The sequence below is a fragment of the Hydra viridissima genome, unplaced genomic scaffold, assembly GCF_058129835.1.
Source record: "Hydra viridissima isolate aposymbiotic clone 2 unplaced genomic scaffold, HvirCarnegie_v1 scaffold_5, whole genome shotgun sequence".
In the NCBI taxonomy this organism is placed as follows: Eukaryota; Metazoa; Cnidaria; class Hydrozoa; order Anthoathecata; family Hydridae; genus Hydra; species Hydra viridissima.
Genome location: NW_028324304.1, coordinates 12,623,999 through 12,642,559, shown reverse-complemented (window position 1 = coordinate 12,642,559; position 18,561 = coordinate 12,623,999). Strand labels below are relative to the sequence as shown.

General features: G+C 28.1%; 1 protein-coding gene across 10 annotated transcripts in view; it reads left to right on the top strand.

The window, feature by feature from the left end:
* The window catches only part of LOC145188502 (adenylate cyclase type 8-like), a 28,213-nt gene extending 17,077 nt beyond the window's left edge, over window positions 1-11,136 (top strand). For 6 of the 10 annotated variants that reach the window (XM_090088086.1, XM_090088085.1, XM_090088087.1 and 3 more), the window contains 22 exons: window positions 1,313-1,449; window positions 1,991-2,102; window positions 2,297-2,442; window positions 2,918-3,079; window positions 3,340-3,508; window positions 3,644-3,790; window positions 4,163-4,197; window positions 4,562-4,615; window positions 4,696-4,756; window positions 5,530-5,627; window positions 5,902-5,992; window positions 6,118-6,234; window positions 7,256-7,291; window positions 7,396-7,568; window positions 7,737-7,818; window positions 8,135-8,176; window positions 8,294-8,413; window positions 8,545-8,691; window positions 9,429-9,512; window positions 9,809-9,932; window positions 10,015-10,139; window positions 10,911-11,136. In XM_090088086.1, coding sequence (XP_089944212.1) covers window positions 1,313-1,449; window positions 1,991-2,102; window positions 2,297-2,442; window positions 2,918-3,079; window positions 3,340-3,508; window positions 3,644-3,790; window positions 4,163-4,197; window positions 4,562-4,615; window positions 4,696-4,756; window positions 5,530-5,627; window positions 5,902-5,992; window positions 6,118-6,234; window positions 7,256-7,291; window positions 7,396-7,568; window positions 7,737-7,818; window positions 8,135-8,176; window positions 8,294-8,413; window positions 8,545-8,691; window positions 9,429-9,512; window positions 9,809-9,932; window positions 10,015-10,139; window positions 10,911-11,027 — 2,379 coding nt within the window. In that variant the 3' untranslated portion in view covers window positions 11,028-11,136. Of the gene's footprint in view, window positions 1-1,312; window positions 1,450-1,990; window positions 2,103-2,296; window positions 2,443-2,917; window positions 3,080-3,339; window positions 3,509-3,643; window positions 3,791-4,162; window positions 4,198-4,561; window positions 4,616-4,695; window positions 4,757-5,529; window positions 5,628-5,901; window positions 5,993-6,117; window positions 6,235-7,255; window positions 7,292-7,395; window positions 7,569-7,736; window positions 7,819-7,894; window positions 7,959-8,134; window positions 8,177-8,293; window positions 8,414-8,544; window positions 8,692-9,428; window positions 9,513-9,808; window positions 9,933-10,014; window positions 10,140-10,910 lie in introns of those variants that run through there. The other 4 variants (XR_016452674.1, XR_016452673.1, XR_016452675.1 and 1 more) reach the window with 2 other exon arrangements.
* The last annotated feature ends 7,425 nt before the right edge of the window (window positions 11,137-18,561 follow it).

Sequence of the window (18,561 nt, the reverse complement as noted above, 5' to 3'; positions counted from 1 at the left end):
TTGATTATAAATGCACCTGTAGATACAAGTGCCATGCTGTTTTAAGTACTACTAACAAAAAAAAGGATATTACTACAGATTTTACATGCGTCACTCATGGGATTCTAAAACTGCATTTCTTGCTGGTTCAATGAAGACTATAAGTGTGAAACAATTAGTTTGTGTGAAATTAGCATCTAGAAGAAAAGAGACAAAAAGAATATTATTTAAAAAGGGGCTAAGTGGTCATTTAGGTGCAAATTAACTTATTTAAATGCTCCATAAATTGGCAGTGTCAGGATGCAGCTTCCTTCCAAATGACACCAAGTTTGTGGATATTGAACAGCATCTAGAATACCAACAAAAATGTTTCAGGGAAGATTGTGGCTGAAATAAACATGATTGTTCATCAATGTTGACTATGAAAGGAATGATTTAAACACTAGATGATGATAAAAATTTTGTCAAGCATGGGGGAGTTTTTTTGTTAAACAGATTTTGTGATTGCTCATAAACAAGAAAAAACTACTGTGGGAAACAAAACAATGAAAGTAGAATGGTTCAAGATGATTTTAATAAGTAGAGAAATGAAAAGACTACGCATTTTAAAGTTCAAGCAGTCACTCAATAATGCAGGGCAAACCTTCAATCTTAGCCTAACTGTACCCTGCAGGGCATCACATCGGACAAGCAAAAAAGAACGATAATGTGTGATTGTTGCAGTATATTCCGTCGATTCATCACCCATTTTTTAAATTGTTGTATTCAAAAGAAGATTCAGAAAATGTAAGTGATGTTGATGGCAAAAAACTAGCACAGAATAAAGTAAAATGAAGCAAAGCTTTAAGGTTACTTTTTTAAAGAAAATCAAAGAGTGTTTATATAATAAGTAAGCTATCTATATTTTAATTATGCCAAACAAGGATTACTGCTGTAATAGCAAACATAGCTTTAAATACAAAATACTTTCAGGTTGGCATAGTGGACTGTAGTTGTTTTATTTTTTGTCATGTTAATTCCCAGACCATAATATTTAAAACTGCTCCTCTCATGCAGGTCAGTTTAGACACTTTTCAGCTCATTGCCAAATTTTTGTATTCAATTGAACAATGAGTATAAGTGGTATGGAGTGATGAGTACAGATTAAATCTGGACTCTCTCTTTATGCCTCTTTGTCAAGTATTGTTTTTTACTAATAAGTTTTCCATCAAATCTTTTTTCTCAGATTCTATTTGTTTATATGGTGACTGATTTTTATACACACACCTGTAGTTAATACAATATAAAACATTTTTCTTTACAATTTAAAAATTATTGTTATATTTAAATTCAGCGACGTTTGCTTGAGTCTATTCTTCCTCCAGCTCTTGCTCAAAAAATCATAGATGATATGAAACAAGATGGGTATAGTGGATATAGTGATTCAGGAAATTTTAAGAAAATATACATTAAAAGCCATCAAGACTGCAGGTAAATTTTGTTTAAAATAAATATGTAAGCAAACTTTTTGTATATTTTTAAGGTTTTTTTTCTTTTCTTTTCAATGTTTAAAGATCTCCTTTCACAGCATGCTATACTCAATTTATGGTTTGCAGAAAACAATATTATGCTAGAAGCAAATAAGAGATTACATTTAAATATATGAGGCTTGGTGGTAAATAATTTTGAGGCTCCTGAAAATTGAAAAAACAAAAACAAACTGTGAACAAAAAAATAAAAATCCAATGAAATTGATTTATACATATTGAAAATCTTACTTACTATCTTACTGAATGTATGTACTAATTGAGAATGTATATTCATTTTATGGTATCTTACTGAATGTATTTAGACTTAATTTGATTTAAGAAATTTGATAGCATATATTATATATTTTTGATAGCATATATTATATATTTTTGATAGCATATATTATATATTTTTGATAGCATATATTTGAGTTAAATATTTGGTTAAGAAAATGAAAAAGATGTCAAAATTTAATTTTTTTTTTTTTTTTTTTTTTACAAAGCATCCTGTTTGCAGATATTGTTGGTTTTACAGAATATTCCTCAACTGTAACTGCAGAACAACTCATTGTAATGTTAAATGAGCTATTTGCAAACTTCGACAAAATAGGAAAGGTGAGTTATCAATCTTTGAATGATTTGAATGAAAAACTTTGAATAATTTTTAATGTATTAGGAAATTTTGAATGATAGGTTAACAATAACAATAACATATCAATAACAAGTGAATCATAACAATAACAATAATTGGCTCACAAATACAAATAATACTGATTTTAGGCTTAATACAACTTTCAATTTATTTCCAGCGCCATTCTTGTCAAAGGATTAAAATTCTTGGTGATTGCTATTACTGTATCAGTGGTATTGCATCTGATGAAAAAAATGATGCTAAGCTAATGAATCATGGTGAATATTCAGTTGAAATGGGATTGGAAATGGTGGAGCAAATTTTGTATGGTTTTATAAAACTTGTCTATATTATAAATTTCATTTCATTTTTTACTTCAGTAAATCAAAAACTTTTTTTGTCAGGGTGGATTTTTTTAAAACACCAGTTAAAAAATACCAGCTTGGTTTAAAAGAAGAATTTCAGGAGCTTTTCAACTAAGAGTTTACTTCAAGAGCAATTTTTTTTTCGTTTTCGTTGTAAAAGTTACATATAGGAAAGACTCCTAATATTATATAGTTATAAGATTTATAAAATGTTAAAAAATGTTTATAAAATGTTAAAAACTAACTTAAAAATAAAAGTTTCTCTCAAAATTTTTGTTAAATTAGAAATGTTACTTTGTTAAAAAAATCCCAGCAGAATCAAAATATTTTTTCTAAACATTTAAAAATTCTAAACTTTTCAAAATATGGTTCTTAGTATTTGAAAGTAAAATTTGATGGTAAAATATTTGAAACTAAAATATTTGAGAATTTAGATATGTGAGAAAGAAAACTAAAGTTCAATGCTTGGATATGCGTGTTGGTATCCATTCAGGTCATGTACTAGCTGGGATTCTTGGTTTACGAAAATGGCAGTATGATGTATGGTCAGATGATGTTACATTAGCAAATAAAATGGAGTCTGGTGGTTTACCTGGGTAATTTTTTTTTTTTTTTTTTAAATGGCAGGTGAAAAAAGCAAGAAGTGTATTTTTCAAAATAATAAAAAACTGGAAGGAGTTCTAAAATTAGAGTACAGACCTATATGTGCTTGGTGCATATTAAAGTCAAAGTTTTAAAAGTTAATGCTTAGATATATATCTATATAAATATTTTTTAGTTTAAGTGTTTTATTAATTTATAATTTCTTTCTTACTTTAAGTTTGTAATGTAAAAAATGTTTTATATTTTTTTTAAGTCGGGTTCATGTCTCTCAAATTACATATGAATTGATCAAAGATTCGTATGAAGTCGAAGAAGGACATGGGGGTGAAAGATGCGAGTATTTAAAAAATATCAATACTTATCTTATAAAAGGGCCAAAGGCAAGCATCATCGAAAAAAGAGATATGATGTTCAAAAAAGATGTAAGATGCTTTTATAAATTTGTTTTCAGAATATGAATTTTTCAGAAAAAGTGAGTCAATGTAAAAAAGATTTAATGTTATTCTTAATGAAAAAGTAGATCAGTAAATACTAATTTTGATTTTTTAATATTGCAGGATAGTAATTTCAAAAAGAAAGTTGACATAGACAGTGTTACCAAACTAACAAGGATTTCTACTTCGTTTTTAAGAAAGTCACTTTCTAGTAAATTGAAGCACACAATGGATTTGGACTTGACAAATGCCAATTTTTCTAGCAATGAGGTATTTATTATTCAATATATAAAACAATAGGTAATACTTCTTCAAATAATTTCTTCAATTGAAATCAGTGCTTGGAAATCATTTAATAGAATGAGAAAATTATATTTCTACTTCCAAAGAGTCATGTTTCACTTTACCTCTCCTGCACTTGTCAGATATTTATGATATTTATTTCAGCTTCAGTTAGATGAACTAATTATTATGATATTAATTGCTATTTCAAACAATAATGCTATTTCAAACAATAATGAGTTTTATACATTTTAACACAAAATTAGACATTAGTTTAAGAATTTTTTTAAGAATTTTTTTTTCTAATATTACTGCAACTTTTTATTACAGCTCTTATAATTTTTTTAAAACTTGCTTTAGAATAGTGTAGTCAATGAACAGAACAAGGAGAGCAGGTGAAAACCATTTTTATGTAAATTAAAACATAGGGTAAAAGTTGATAATGAAGTACAAATTTTTTCTCTGTACTTATAAAAACCTATAAAGTATATATTATTTAAATTTATAAAACTTATAAAATATAATTGTTTTATAAAAAGTTTTAAATCTTTTTACAGTTTTTAAAACATTTTTTCACAGTTTTTGGAACATTGATGCTTTTTTAAATCTAATTATATTTTGATATTTTTGTCATGATTTGTTCTTTTTAAATTACAGTATTAAGAATACTATATTTGTCATGTAATCTTTCTTCTTTTTAAATTTGATTTAGAATTTTTGTAAACAGTTTGTAGATTTGTTTTTCACTTTGTTACGTAGGGAAAACAAAATCAATGATATGCTTTTAGATGCTCTACGATCCAGAAATATTAGGTATAGTCTCATGTTGTAGCTATGATTCATTAGCATGTTTTTCTAAAGCAATTTGACATTTTAGTTTTTTTTACTCTTAGTTTAAAAGGACTTGTGAACAAGCTGACATTGGTGTTTATTGATAAATCTGTAGAGCAAGAAGTAAGAGTTATTGTAACATTAACATTGTGCCCATTAAAAGTTTACCTGAATCATAATGATGTCAACACTCTGAAACAAACCAATTGTTGTGACTGAAGCAACCATTATGTTTTCTCCACTAGACAGTCAGAAGTTAATTAACTTGTAATTAAATTTTTGACTGGCAGGACTTTTAATGTACTTAATTTCATAAGATCCAAACAAGTATCATCTTTGACTTGTCACTCTAGATAATATTGATGGAATCTTTTGATGTCCAGTGAAGGTTGTATTTGGCAAACTTGATTTGGACAACACAATTCTTATAGGCAGCCAATGGTTTATTGGGTGCCTTCCATACACTCTTTAAGCATACAGAAGGCATTTTTGTTTCAACACCATACTTGACTCACATTTCTCATGCAACCAACCACATTTTTCTGCAACCAATTGAGTAACTGATTTATTGCAACACATATGTTTAATTGTTTTGATTGTGGTTTAATGTGCTTAATGTAAAATGCTATAATGAGCTGTTAAGATTTAGTTTTTAGCTTCTTTAATTTGATATATAATGAGCTGTTAAGATTTAGTTTTTAGCTTCTTTAATTTGATATAGAAGTGTTCAAACTTTTTTACTTGTCTAAATTTTTCATTTTAAAACATGTATTTTTTCATTTTAAAACATGTATTTTTTCATTTTAAAACATGTATTTTTATTATACTTTCTAAAAATTGAAATTGTAGTAAACAATATTTAAGTTTCATGTTGATGAAAATAAATTTTTCTTTAGTTTTGCAATGAGAAGATGTCATATCCTGTTTTATCTCTAACCGGTCAATTTATTGTAACATTTCTGAATTTCTTCGTACAACTTGTTCTCCAACAACTGTAAGTATGAATAACAAAGTGAAGAGTTTTGTTTTTTTTATAATGAATTGAAATAAATGTTAATAAGTATAAATACTATAATAATATAGTATAAATATTCAGAAAAAAGTATATGTATATATATAGTCTAGAGATTCTGAACCTACATATTCAAAATCTTTTACTGAGTTATGTAGTATTAACCTTGAATCTTACAAGTAGCAGAGCATTTTTCTGCTAAATGCCATCTTCTCATCTGCACATTTTATGTTATTAAAAAATATTTGTACTCTAGATATTTAGCAAATTTGATTACTTTTGGAATCAGCTTACTGTTCTTATGTGTGTTGCTTTTCCTTATGTTCAATGCTACTCGTAGGAAGAAGGTAATAAAAAAAATGTAGCCATTTGAAAAATGAACAATTTTGATTTACAACAATCAAATAGAATTTAAAAAAGCAATCACAAACAAAAAAAAGTTTATAAAAAATTTCCTTTTTTCACATTTTAGAAAACTTTATCTATTGTGTTGGGCTCATTAAAATTATCAATTCCATATGCAAGAATATCAAATGTGGTTTCATTCATGTGTATCATTTTTGTGCTAATGTCAGAAGTTTTTGATGATGTAAGCAATTTATAACTAACATGACTGTATTTTGTTGTATAAATGTAAATTAGTTATTAAATTAGTCCTTTCATTAAATATTTTATAATTTATGTAATGCAAAGTTTATATTTATATTAAGTTTATATTATTTGCCTAATAATTTTAAAAAGTTTTAGCAATTTTTTGTGTATTTTCAAGATAATTTTTTTGTTTAAATCAGGGCTCAAATAGTTGATTGCAAAAGTTTTGCATGCTGTAAAAATTTTGATAACTTTCTAATTATCACTTGAATGATTTATAAACTTTGCAATTTTTCCTTACCTAATTGATTGCTTGCCTCCTAATAATTTTATAATTGATAACTAATAGTTTTGTTGTAAACTGCCAACTAATAGTTTTATTGAAATAGTAATAGTTTATGTGTAAATTGCCAATAGAATAAGTCAAAGCAATCCTGGTTTAGTTATTGCAAATTGAAATTTGCAAAAACATGTCAAAAAAATTGATCCCTTTTCTTTTTTATTTCGTGTAAACATTATACACGAAATAAAAAAGAACAGGGATGAATTTTTTTGATGAACAGGTAATTTCTTGCATAAAATGCTTTTTACATATGGGAGCCAAGTTTGTTTAAAAGTGTAGCATGTGTAGAAAACTTTTAAAAATTTTAGATATTGATAAGTAACTCTATATATATATATATATAAGTAAATAAAAGTAAATGTAGTTTAACTATTCTAAAGTTTTTTTTGTTTTGTTTCATTCTTCATGTTGATTTATTATATTATGCCAACATATCCTTATGTTTTACACAAGGGTTCTGAAACATCCAAATTTTACTTTTATCAGTAAAAGTATCATTTAAAATATTGTGTGTGTGTGTGTCTATATATATATATATATATATATATATATATATATATATATATATATATATATATATATATATATATATTGCTTATTAATATCTGAATATAATTTCATTTGAATTTTTGTTATAAGCTCAGTTCCTGAATTAAATTAAAATCTCTATTTTTAGATGTTGATCAAATCAGACAGCTTTTCATATCCTGTGGTAAATATTTTGTTTTAAAGTTCTGAAAAATTTGATAAATTGTGATGGAGAGGGAAGTTTCCTTTTGTCTTTTTATAAAATTTGTATTTTTTTTTTTAATTTAGTATTTTACATTCACTGGAGTTTTGGTTGTCTTCACCATCCCAACACTTATTCAACTTTCTTTTATTATAAAAGTTGCTTTGGTACTGATCACATGTGTTGCTTATGCTGTCTTTAACTTGACTATAGTTGGAAATTATGTCGATCAATACGAAAATTGTAAAGGTTTAAATAGGTATAATAATTTGTTTTTAATATTTTCTTTATCTTTAGTTTGAAATGATTTTTGGCTGAATTTTGAATTGAATTTTTAATAGGTTTATATAATAGGTTTTTAATAGGTCCCTTTTCAAGTTTTACTGTTTAACCTTTATATACTTATTAAAGATTTTAATATTATAAGGTGTTCAACAGTCAGTTTGAAAGTGGTTTTGGCATGTCATATGATCTTGTATTTGTTTGTTGTACTTTTTGATCTGCGACAGGTAAGAAAAGTATTTTTGTGTGCACATGTATTTATATATACATAGATATATAAAAAGTAAACCTTTTCTTTACTAGACTGAGTTATCTTCAAGAGTTTTGATGTTTTCTTTACTAGACTGAGTTATCTTCAAGAGTTTTGATGTTTTCTTTACTAGACTGAGTTATCTTCAAGAGTTTTGATGTTTTCTTTACTAGACTGAGTTATCTTCAAGAGCTTTGATGTTTTCTTTACTAGACTGAGTTATCTTCAAGAGTTTTGATGTTTTCTTTACTAGACTGAGTTATCTTCAAGAGTTTTGATATTTTCTTTACTAGACTGAGTTATCTTCAAGAGTTTTGATGTTATGGAAAAAAGAAGTGAGCTCATTTTTGACATTTATTTTCTTTTTTTCTTTTTATAGTTTTCTATTTTATGATTTTTTTGTTATTGCTACTGTTAATCTTGTTAATATTTTTATAATTGACAACTTTCAGGCATACGACAAGCGAGCATGTGTGGAAAACATAAGATCTAGGAATCAAGCACTTATGCAAAACATTCTTCCATCTCATGTAATTCAGCATTTCTTGAAGGCCAGTAATGCAGATGAAACAGTAAGTTTTTGAAACAATACTGTCTTGTAGTATTTATTATACAACATATTTACTTGCAAATTTCATATCATAGTTGTTCTTCATTGCTGAACTTACAAAAAGAAAAATAATTTTTTTTGTGTGTGTGTTAGGAATTGTATAGCCGATCTTATAACAATGTGGGTGTTATCTTCGCTTCTATACCAAACTTCTCTAGCTTTTATACAGAAGAAAGTTTTAACCAAGGAGGCATTGAGTGCATGAGAGTTCTTAATGAAATTATTTCTGATTTTGATGAAGTGAGTTTATTATTGCAAATTAAATTTGAAGTGAGTTTAATATTGCAACTTAGTTTTGATGTGTTTTTTATTTGAAAAAAAAAAAAAAAGCCTAAAATGTTTCTAGATCAAAATCAAACTAAAACATGATAAAGAAATCTAAAAACTTTATAAAGAAATCTAAAAACTTTATAAAGAAATCTAAAAACTTTATAAAGAAATCTAAAAACTTTATAAAGAAATCTAAAAACTTTATAAAGAAATCTAAAAACTTTATAAAGAAATCTAAAAACTTTATAAAGAAATCTAAAAACTTTATAAAGATTTTAAAAACTTTATAAAGAAATCTAAAAACTTTATAAAGAAATCTAAAAACTTTATAAAGAAATCTAAAAACTTTATAAAGATTTTAAAATTTAAGTGTTTAAAATTTCCAATAAGATTTTGGCAAATAAAAGCCTTGTTTGAACTTCACAGCTAGCCTCTTTTCACATGGCTGCATAATTTAGCAAATGTTTACTTTCTCTAAGTTAACTTTCTTAAAGTGACCATTAAATTAACTTTTTTTTTTAAATTGAAAGTTTTTTAAAAATACTTAATGATAGTTAAAAAATAAAGTTCTTTCTTGAAAATATTTTTATCAATAAAATAATTACAATTTCTTTGTTTTTTATTTTTATTTTTATTTTTTTATTTTTTTTTTGTTTTTAATATTGCAACATTAATTAAATACTATGTTGTATATTTTATTTACCCAGGTACTTTCTGAACCTCAATATTCATTAATAGAGAAGATCAAAACAGTGAATAGTACTTACATGGCTGCTTCAGGATTGAATGATGTGTGTGCTTACATCTATATACATACATACATACATGCATACATACATACATACATACATACATACATACATACATACATACATACATACATACATACATACATACATACATACATACATACATACATACATACATACATACATACATACATACATACATACATACATACATACATACATACATACATACACCTTTTAAAAATGTTGATTTTAAATTTAAGTATGCTGTATACAAAATCATGAAGAATATGATGGATGAATGATGAAAGAATGTGATATGAATGTATTATATTTAGTCTCCTAGAAATACTGAAGATCAATGGCAGCATCTTGTTAATCTCGTTCAATTTGCATTGGCATTAAAAAAGAAGTTAGATTCATTGAACGAACAATCTTTCAACAATTTTCAATTAAGAGTTGGTAAAATTTATTTATATATTTTTTTAATTTATGAAAATAAAATATCCAAAATTTAAATCTTTTAATTGTTTTCTTTAAAAAGGAATATCTCATGGACCAGTTGTAGCAGGTGTAATAGGTGCAAAGAAACCACATTATGATATTTGGGGAAATACAGTTAATATAGCAAGTAGAATGGACTCCACTGGAGAACCAGGAAACATTCAGGTCTGATCTATTGTGTTCTGAAAAATGGATCTTAAAATTTTAAAAATCATGCATCATAAAGAAATTTTGCTACTCAATAGAATTAAACAATTAATGAACTACTAAATTTGATCATACTATGTTATTATTATTATTATTATTATTATTATTATTATTATTATTATTATTATTATTATTATTATTATTATTATTATTATTATTATCATTATTATTATTATTATTATTATTATTATTATTATTATTATTATTATTATTATTATTATTATTATTATTATTATTATTATTATTATTATTATTATTATTATTATTATTATTACTAATAAATTGTTAACGTTATTATAAGTTACGTTCACTTCCATCGAATGCTTGCTTTAATCTGAAAGAACATTTCCCTTCTGCAACTTGTGCAAGATGCACGCTAAAATTCTTTTTGGCAATAAAAAAGGGAAGAAACTATGTATCTGATCTGCCAGTTAGTTTTAATTTTTCCAAAGTTCTTCTTACAACTTTTTTTCTTACAACGGAAAACTGTTTTAATGTTGAAAATTATAACAAATTTATTTTAGGATTTTAGAGATTTAAGTTACAAATTTTCCGACAAAAATTATTCCGAAGTGAAAATTCTTTTTTAAAAAAAAAATTACATTTCACATTTTGGAGCTTTTAGAAAGAATCAGATTTTAAGCATCTTAAACCTTGAATTCAGTTTTCTAAATGAAATGAAGTTATATTTGTTTCTCCTGTTCATTTTTTCTCCTTTTCTTTTTTCAGATGTTGAAAGAGACCAAAGACATTTTAGAGGTTCGCGGCTTCAATTTTGTAACGCGTGGTTACGTATTTGTAAAAGGAAAGGGTAAACTTCTTACATATATGATCGTCGCTAATTAGCGGAGCTCACCTTATCGAAGCATTTTGTATCGTTTGATTGTAGTTATTTTGTTATCTTTTAATGATAGAAAAGGTTGTATGAAGATAAATTTTGTCGCTGGCCGAATTATATTTTATGCTTTATTTTTGTAATTCTATAAAAGTTAAATTTTCAATAATTTAATAACGATAAAAACCCGGACTTACCAGCGAAATATCACTTTTAAACGTTATAACTAGCGTTATTTCGTGATTAATGCATGAAGGTCAAAATTAAGGACCTTGTTAAACTCCCTAAACAAACATTTTACAGAAAAGATGTAAAAATTGACCGAATTTTTTGCGTATTTCGGAGTTTTTTTTTTTTTTTTTCTTCACTATTTAAGTAAAGAGCAGTTGAACATAATCATGGAATTTCCAATAAGGTCAAGAAATTTTTATGCTAGTTTTTAGATTTTTTTTACATAGGCATGATTTAGATAAATATTTAAAAACAGTTAATAACGTCCGAGAAATTTATAGGACTTTTAATTTTTCCATAGTCATTCTTACAATTCTGCCAAAATCAAATTTTTCGTAGTGTTGCCTTATTTGTGAAATTGTTTCGTTCAGTACAATCAAAACAAGTCGAGCCTTAGCTGATTCTTACCCAATAGGGAGGCCTCTAGTAGTAGCACATTTTTTACTACCTCGTGGCTCAGATAATGTGAAATAGAGCTTTTGGCAGCTAATTGGTCGAGAAATAGAACATCCAAACCAGTTATTGACTGATGTGATTATCAAGCAATAGTTTGCAGCATCAGGTTTTAACAGGAATAGGGAATGACTTAACATTTTTAAAAAATTTCAGTTCTGAAAAATCAAGAGTACTGTAACAACTCGGTTTCTACATTAGACAAAATTTAGAGAATTCTTCTTGAAACTTTTTTTGCGAACTTGGTCGCAAATCAATTGAAGTGCAAAAAAAAAAAAATCCCGTTTCTACAATGGCGATGAACGAAGCTCAGCGCTCAATCATTTTTTTCAATGACATTGCTTCAACACATCGTTGTTTGGCGTAACCTTCCACCAAACGAATATATGATCAGGAGATGATGGGTTTCTAAACATTTTTCGGAATATATTGAGAAACCAAAAGGAACAAGCAAAACGTAAGTTTTCCTATTGAAAAGGCGCATATAAGGTCATAAAACTTTTTCAGACGTTTTGTAAACATTCGCGACATTTTTGTAAACATTCTTGTCACGGTGCATAGGAAAATGCTCTAAGATCTTGTTACACATCCCCAGAAATTTTTTTTTGATTATCATCAAAAAACATTTCCTCATTCAAAAAACGGAAAAGACAAGATTTTGGGGCCTGGGGAGAAATCACATATTTTAGAGGGGTGCCCAAGAATTTTGTTGTTCAAGATAGGTAACTAAGAGGCATGGGGCATACTAAAATTTCTAGTATGTTGATAATGGTGTCGAATGAGGATGATTTTCAAAAAATTATGGTAATTGGAGCAAAACCAACCCTGCTCCGACCCCTTCCTAGAACTACGTCTCCTTTAATCATAAATTTTTTTATTTTATTATAAACTAGACCAAAATTAATTGACAGATTACAAATTTTATCAAAAAATCTCTTTTCGTTTAAAAATTATAACAATGTAAAGCTTAAAATTACCCCCTGAAATAACTTTAAATGGTTTTAACTTTTAAAAAGAAAAGCTTTTTTTTGATGTAATTTGAAATCTGTAGATGAATTTTGATCTAGTTTAATACAAAACAAACAAAAAATTGAAAAGGGCTTTTGGAACCATACTCTAGGGGAGGGCTCTTAGGGGTCGAGTAGGGTTTGCTACAACCACATAATACATTAAAAAAAAAAAAAAGGTTTCTGGTCTTTATGGTTGGATTATGATTGATATTTTACATTTCAATATCATACTAAACGTTTTTTGATAGGAGGTTTAATATTTTACTTTTTACGACTTACATTCCTGCAAATAGAAAGCCACTTTAAAAGTATTTGTAGTTGTTAGCAACAACCCCGTTTTTTAGTAACAACCCCGTTTAGTTTGGGCTGTGCTCTCCAAATTTTCTCATTAGCCAAAACTGTTTGAAGTCCTGATGAATGGATTCCAGAGCTTGTTTGATCGATTAACCTAAGCCTATAGAATATAAGAAGTACAAAAGAAATGCAAGTTTATTTAATAAATATTCGTCATAATTCATGCAAATTTTACGATTCCACTGTTGAAATAGAGTATTTAATTACTAATATTATAAATTATTTTTTATCAAACTTAAAAGCTATTCATCATACCGAAGACTCCACCCTTCATGTCGATGAATTCGATAATATGTTGCTCAACTATGTGTACCTCCAAAGGAATTGTAGCCCTTAGATTTCTATAGCTCGTAGAGAACTCCTCTTAACCTTTGACATATGTGGAGCTTAATGATTTTCCGAAACAACCATGGACTATTTTTTCAAAATCTCCAAGTACCTTAATGTATTTGGCAGCCGCAACTCGAAGACTAGACTCCTGAAAAAACAGTTCAAAGCTATATTTTTAAGCAACTTATTGTAAGCCTTCCAAACGATGCTGTCTCGGTAGGACACTGCAAATGTTTATCTTTTAGACAGATATCGTTTAACAAACTGTAACCCACACTTCTTGTTTTCAAATAAATTTTTTTCAATCTCTTTTAAAATTATGTTTACAACACCTAGCAGTATATGTAGACCAGGAATATTTACAAGTTCTAGTATTTTTCTGTTTTTGTCGCCTGTAAATAAAGGGGGATTAACAACATTTGTGTACTTTTTTACATTTTTAAATCAGCCATCCGTGATAATGTAAAAGTTTTGTGGACACTTGAATCTTTAAAATCTTTGCACGCATATCCATCACACTCAGTTTCTCTGAAACTTTATTACTCTTTAATTCTGGTTTTAGGGTTATTGACAGTGTAACTTTAAGGAATCCCTGCCCTCCATCTACACCTAATTTGGTATTAACATCATTTGTTCCTTGACTTATGTGATGAAGTACCATTGCTACAAGCTCTTCAATGTCGTTGCAATACACAGTAGGAGTATCTTTTTCTACCAACTAAAAAACCAAAATAAATGATACAAATTGCAATCTAGTAATCAAAAAATTTTTTCTTTGGTAATAGTTTACTTACCTCTTTGCTTTCATTTAATTCTAATATCAATGGGAGTTTATCACAATTGAATAATTTTCCAATTATTTCGTTGTTCTCAATCAGTTTAACATTTAAACTTGTGCAACTTCAATCATGATGCGATTACTTAGAAATTATAATGAAGTTATTACAAAAATTGGCTTTAAACTCATAACAAAATTGTTTTTGAAAGTATTTTTAAGCAACAAAAACTCACCTGGAATGTAGTTTTAATTGAAGTTTGTTCAATTTGTCTTTCCGAAAGAGACAGTGGGTTGCTTTGGACCAAAAGTTTTCATGTGGAACTCCTTGTCCCACTTGGGCATAGCAATCTTTACAAATTAGTATTTCTGAGGTTTTATTTGAAACGTCTTCAGCGCCTTGATAAACAAGTTTCCCGACACACATTCAACCATAGGGGCAAATATTTTTTCCATTTTTGATTTGCGCCCCATTTTCACAAAAAAAACATTCACAATTTCTCCCTCTGATATTCAGGTCTTCAGGTCTAAATTTTATAACATATGTATGGCAACTATAATAACCAAAATAACGTAACTAAATTTTAACTAAAGTAAATTAAACACCGATATAGTTATAATTACCTTCATAACACGGCCGCATGGTGAAGTAAGGATCAGTCCCTGCAAGCGTTTTTCTACATTTCGAGCAAAGCCTGGTAGGAAGGTTATCCACTGAATAATCTTTCCAGAATATTGTTTTGATAAGGTTTGAGTAGTTTTTTTTCTTTTTATTTAGATTTAAATAAGTTATTTCAGCATTATTTATTGGTCTTAAATCCTTGCCTTTCCTGAAGCAGCAACTGCAAAACTTTTTAACAAAATCAACATGTTCATTTGCATGTTTAGGGCGTTTTAAATGAATGCTCCAAATAAAAACTTCTGATATGGATTGATAATATAGGCATGATATATCGGTTATATCAATTAAATGTCAATATAATGGCTACAAACATGTATTCAGTTCGTATGTCAACGCATATGAGGAGTTATTATGCTAACTATTAACAATTATCAACTACTTTTACTAATTGTTAATGACTAAAGGTTGCTCTGCTTTGTTTTTATTTCTATAAAAATGTAAAGAGAAAGTGATGAAAATTACATATCCGTCTGTAAATTTCAATGTTAAACAAACGTTTTTAAAAACTTTAAAAAAAAGTTGATAAATCTATCACAAGCATTTCTGAAAATCTAAATACAGCGGCATGGGCATGATTTTGTGGTGTTCAAAACGATCCCCGAATCCTCCCTAAATTATGGTTCCTAAAAACCCTTTTCAATTTTTTTCCTTGTTTTATATTTGATTTCAAATTACATCAAAAAAAAGCTTTTCGTTTAGAAGTTAAGATCATTTAAAATTATTTCAGGGGGTAATTTTAAGCTTTGCATGGTTATAAATCTTAAACGAAAAGAGATTTTTTGATGAAATTTGTAATCTGTCAATTAATTTTGGTCTAGTTTATAATAAAATAAAAAAATTTATGATTAAAGGAGACATAATTCTAGGAAGGGGTCGGAGAAGGGTTGGTTTTGCTCCAATTACCATAATTTTTTGAAAATCATCCTCATTCGACACCATTATCAACATACTAGAAACTTGAGTATGCCCCATGCCTCTTAGTTACCTATCTTGAACAACAAAATTCTTGGGCGCTCCTCTAAAATATGTGATTTCTCCTCAGGCCCCCACTAAAAAATGTTGTCTTTTACGTTTTTTGAATGAGGAAATGATTTTTGATGATAGGTCTTAGAGCATGTTCCTACGCACCGTGGTTCCCAATGGCGTACCGCCAGCAAAACAAGTTCAAGTGTAACAACTCCTATTCCAAATTTCTGTACCACACCAGGATGCAGCATAATGATTACTGCACCTGAGTTAATTCGAATGTGGTACCAAATTAAAGAAGATTGAGAGCATACCGCAACCTTTGAAGTAAGTTGATCATCGTTAAATATTTGTAAAGCCATAAATGATGTATTGTTAATGAGAAGAACAATAAGGTTTTCAGCGAAAAAAGGAGCAACATCTTTTTTACACAACTGGCAAGTGTTTGGGATCCATGGGTTGGCTGGATTTGAAACGTAAGATAAGGTGACTTTTCACTGACTCTTTTAATAGTGCAAATCAGGCACTGACAAATAGGTGATGTTATTCTCAGTGCACCAGGTAAGGAGATTTTCTTTAAGTCATATAGAGGTGGTAGATTTTTCCCCTTGCTGACATATGAAAAGAAGAGTACGGTATGTATTATAAATGCTTAATGGAACACGTGTATCATCAAAATATATTGGCTTTTTGAGGATGTACTGGACACACTTCTTGAGCATGTCATTCAAAATCCAAAATAATTTTTTGAGAAAAACGAAGCACAGAGCTTTCTTATTTTCCTCTTAATTTCTTTCTTTGTTCTGCATTTTGAACAGTATGAGTTAGCTATGATCAAAAACTTTAAATATTTAAATTCTTGAAAGAACTTAAGACGGCTAGATAATTTAGTGGCTAGTGTATAAACTATTTTTAACTATTTTCTACAAATGGATTTTTTGGTTAAAGCTAAATAAATTAAATATCAAGTAATGATCAAAAATTTCCCAATTTACATTGATACTTCGTTGATTAAAGATTAGCAGTTGTTGAGTTAAACTTAAAAAAAAAAAATGAAATTGATTAATATAAAAGTATTAGTTTATCATCTTTTAAGTACTTATGGAGTAAATTTTGCTCCAAATATTCAAAGTGAATTTTCTCTCTCGAACGCCAACCCTAGATTTCAATTTTTGTACCTAGGTTACCGGTATACATTGTAAAATCACCCTCCAAGAGGGTTTCTTCTGTTCACTTAATCAAGGTTATATATGGTCTGGAATATGGTAGCCAAAATTTTGACGTGATGTTAGGTAAAGATTTCATTTTAGATCCAACTTCTGCAGTTTTCTTTAAACTTTGATTTTTTTTTTAACTTTGAATCTCTTTCGAATTTTTTAGTGCTTAAACAGCAAACACTGACAGAAGGTTTGTTACCGGGGTCACCGGGGTGTTTTACCCCAACTTTAAAAATAGAATATTACTTTCACTAGACACTTTTCTTGAATAATGTAATTTTTTTTAATGAGATTTTTTTAGAAACCTGCAATAAAAGATTTATACTGATTTACAGTGTTACCGAGAGGGGCGGAAGTAAGTAGTTTGTCACAGTAAAAGTAGAACCAAATATCCCTCCAACTCAGTAAATTGGGTATCATCAAGGACTATCTGTGTTCCTCAATGGGCCACGAACGATTGTGCTAATATCTTTTCCATTGAATCTGATTTAGCCAATAGTTTCATATGAGGAATTCATTTCATATTATTTCATCTTTTTTTTCCTGACAAAGTGTTTGTGGAATGAGGCTTAAAGATTTGTTTTTACGAAGCAAAATCAATTGAATGTGATTTCTGATTTCCTATGAAAATAATGAAACAAAACTGGATTAAAATACTTGTTAGCTTTGTATTTGATAAATGCTTAAAGTAGGGTAGGGCTCCCATTAAATTTTCGGACCAGAGCACTATGCGTCGCTCTGATAATAAAAAAAGAGAATAGCCCATAAACCAGAGAACTGTTCAACATTTTTTCACAAGACATCGAATTATGAAAACGTATAGAATCTGTTTTTTATCATTTTTTATTGAACTGTTTAATTTTTTCATTGTTATTCCTTATCCAGAACATTCTTTAGCCAAATGCAACCCATAAAAGATAAAAATTAACACAGCAGTTTATAAATTATCATTAAAATAATTTTTTATAAATTTTTCTGTTAATCCTTAACTACTCGCGTGCCGTGCAAAGAGGTGCAACAATAAAATACAAAAAGACGTAAGCGCATTTTACTTTTAAACCCTTCTCTCTTCACTTCACCATAGCTATACACATGTTGTTATTGAGAGTTTATGTAATGTAATTGTTATGTTTTAATGCTATTATCATGTATTATTACAAAAATTTTATCGAGTTGCATTTTATGATATCGACAAATTCAACATAGGAATTGAAGACAGGATAATAAATATATTAACACGTCTATTTTCTGACAGGCGCTAAGCGAGTAGTTAACTGGACTTGTAACGAATCGGGCTTGTAAGCAAATTACAACTAGCTGAACAATCGAGGCTGACAGTATCTTCACAACATTAGAAGACACAAAACGATTTATCAGCCTCGTTTTTTCTTACGTCGGCACTGTTCAAGCAAAAAGAATCCCTCTCGTCCTGTACTATCATCTTTTTTTAGCTTTCACGAGGATTTGGTTTCGCTTTGTAGCTACGTATCAAAAAAGAATAAACCTGTGAATTTACTATCCACGACA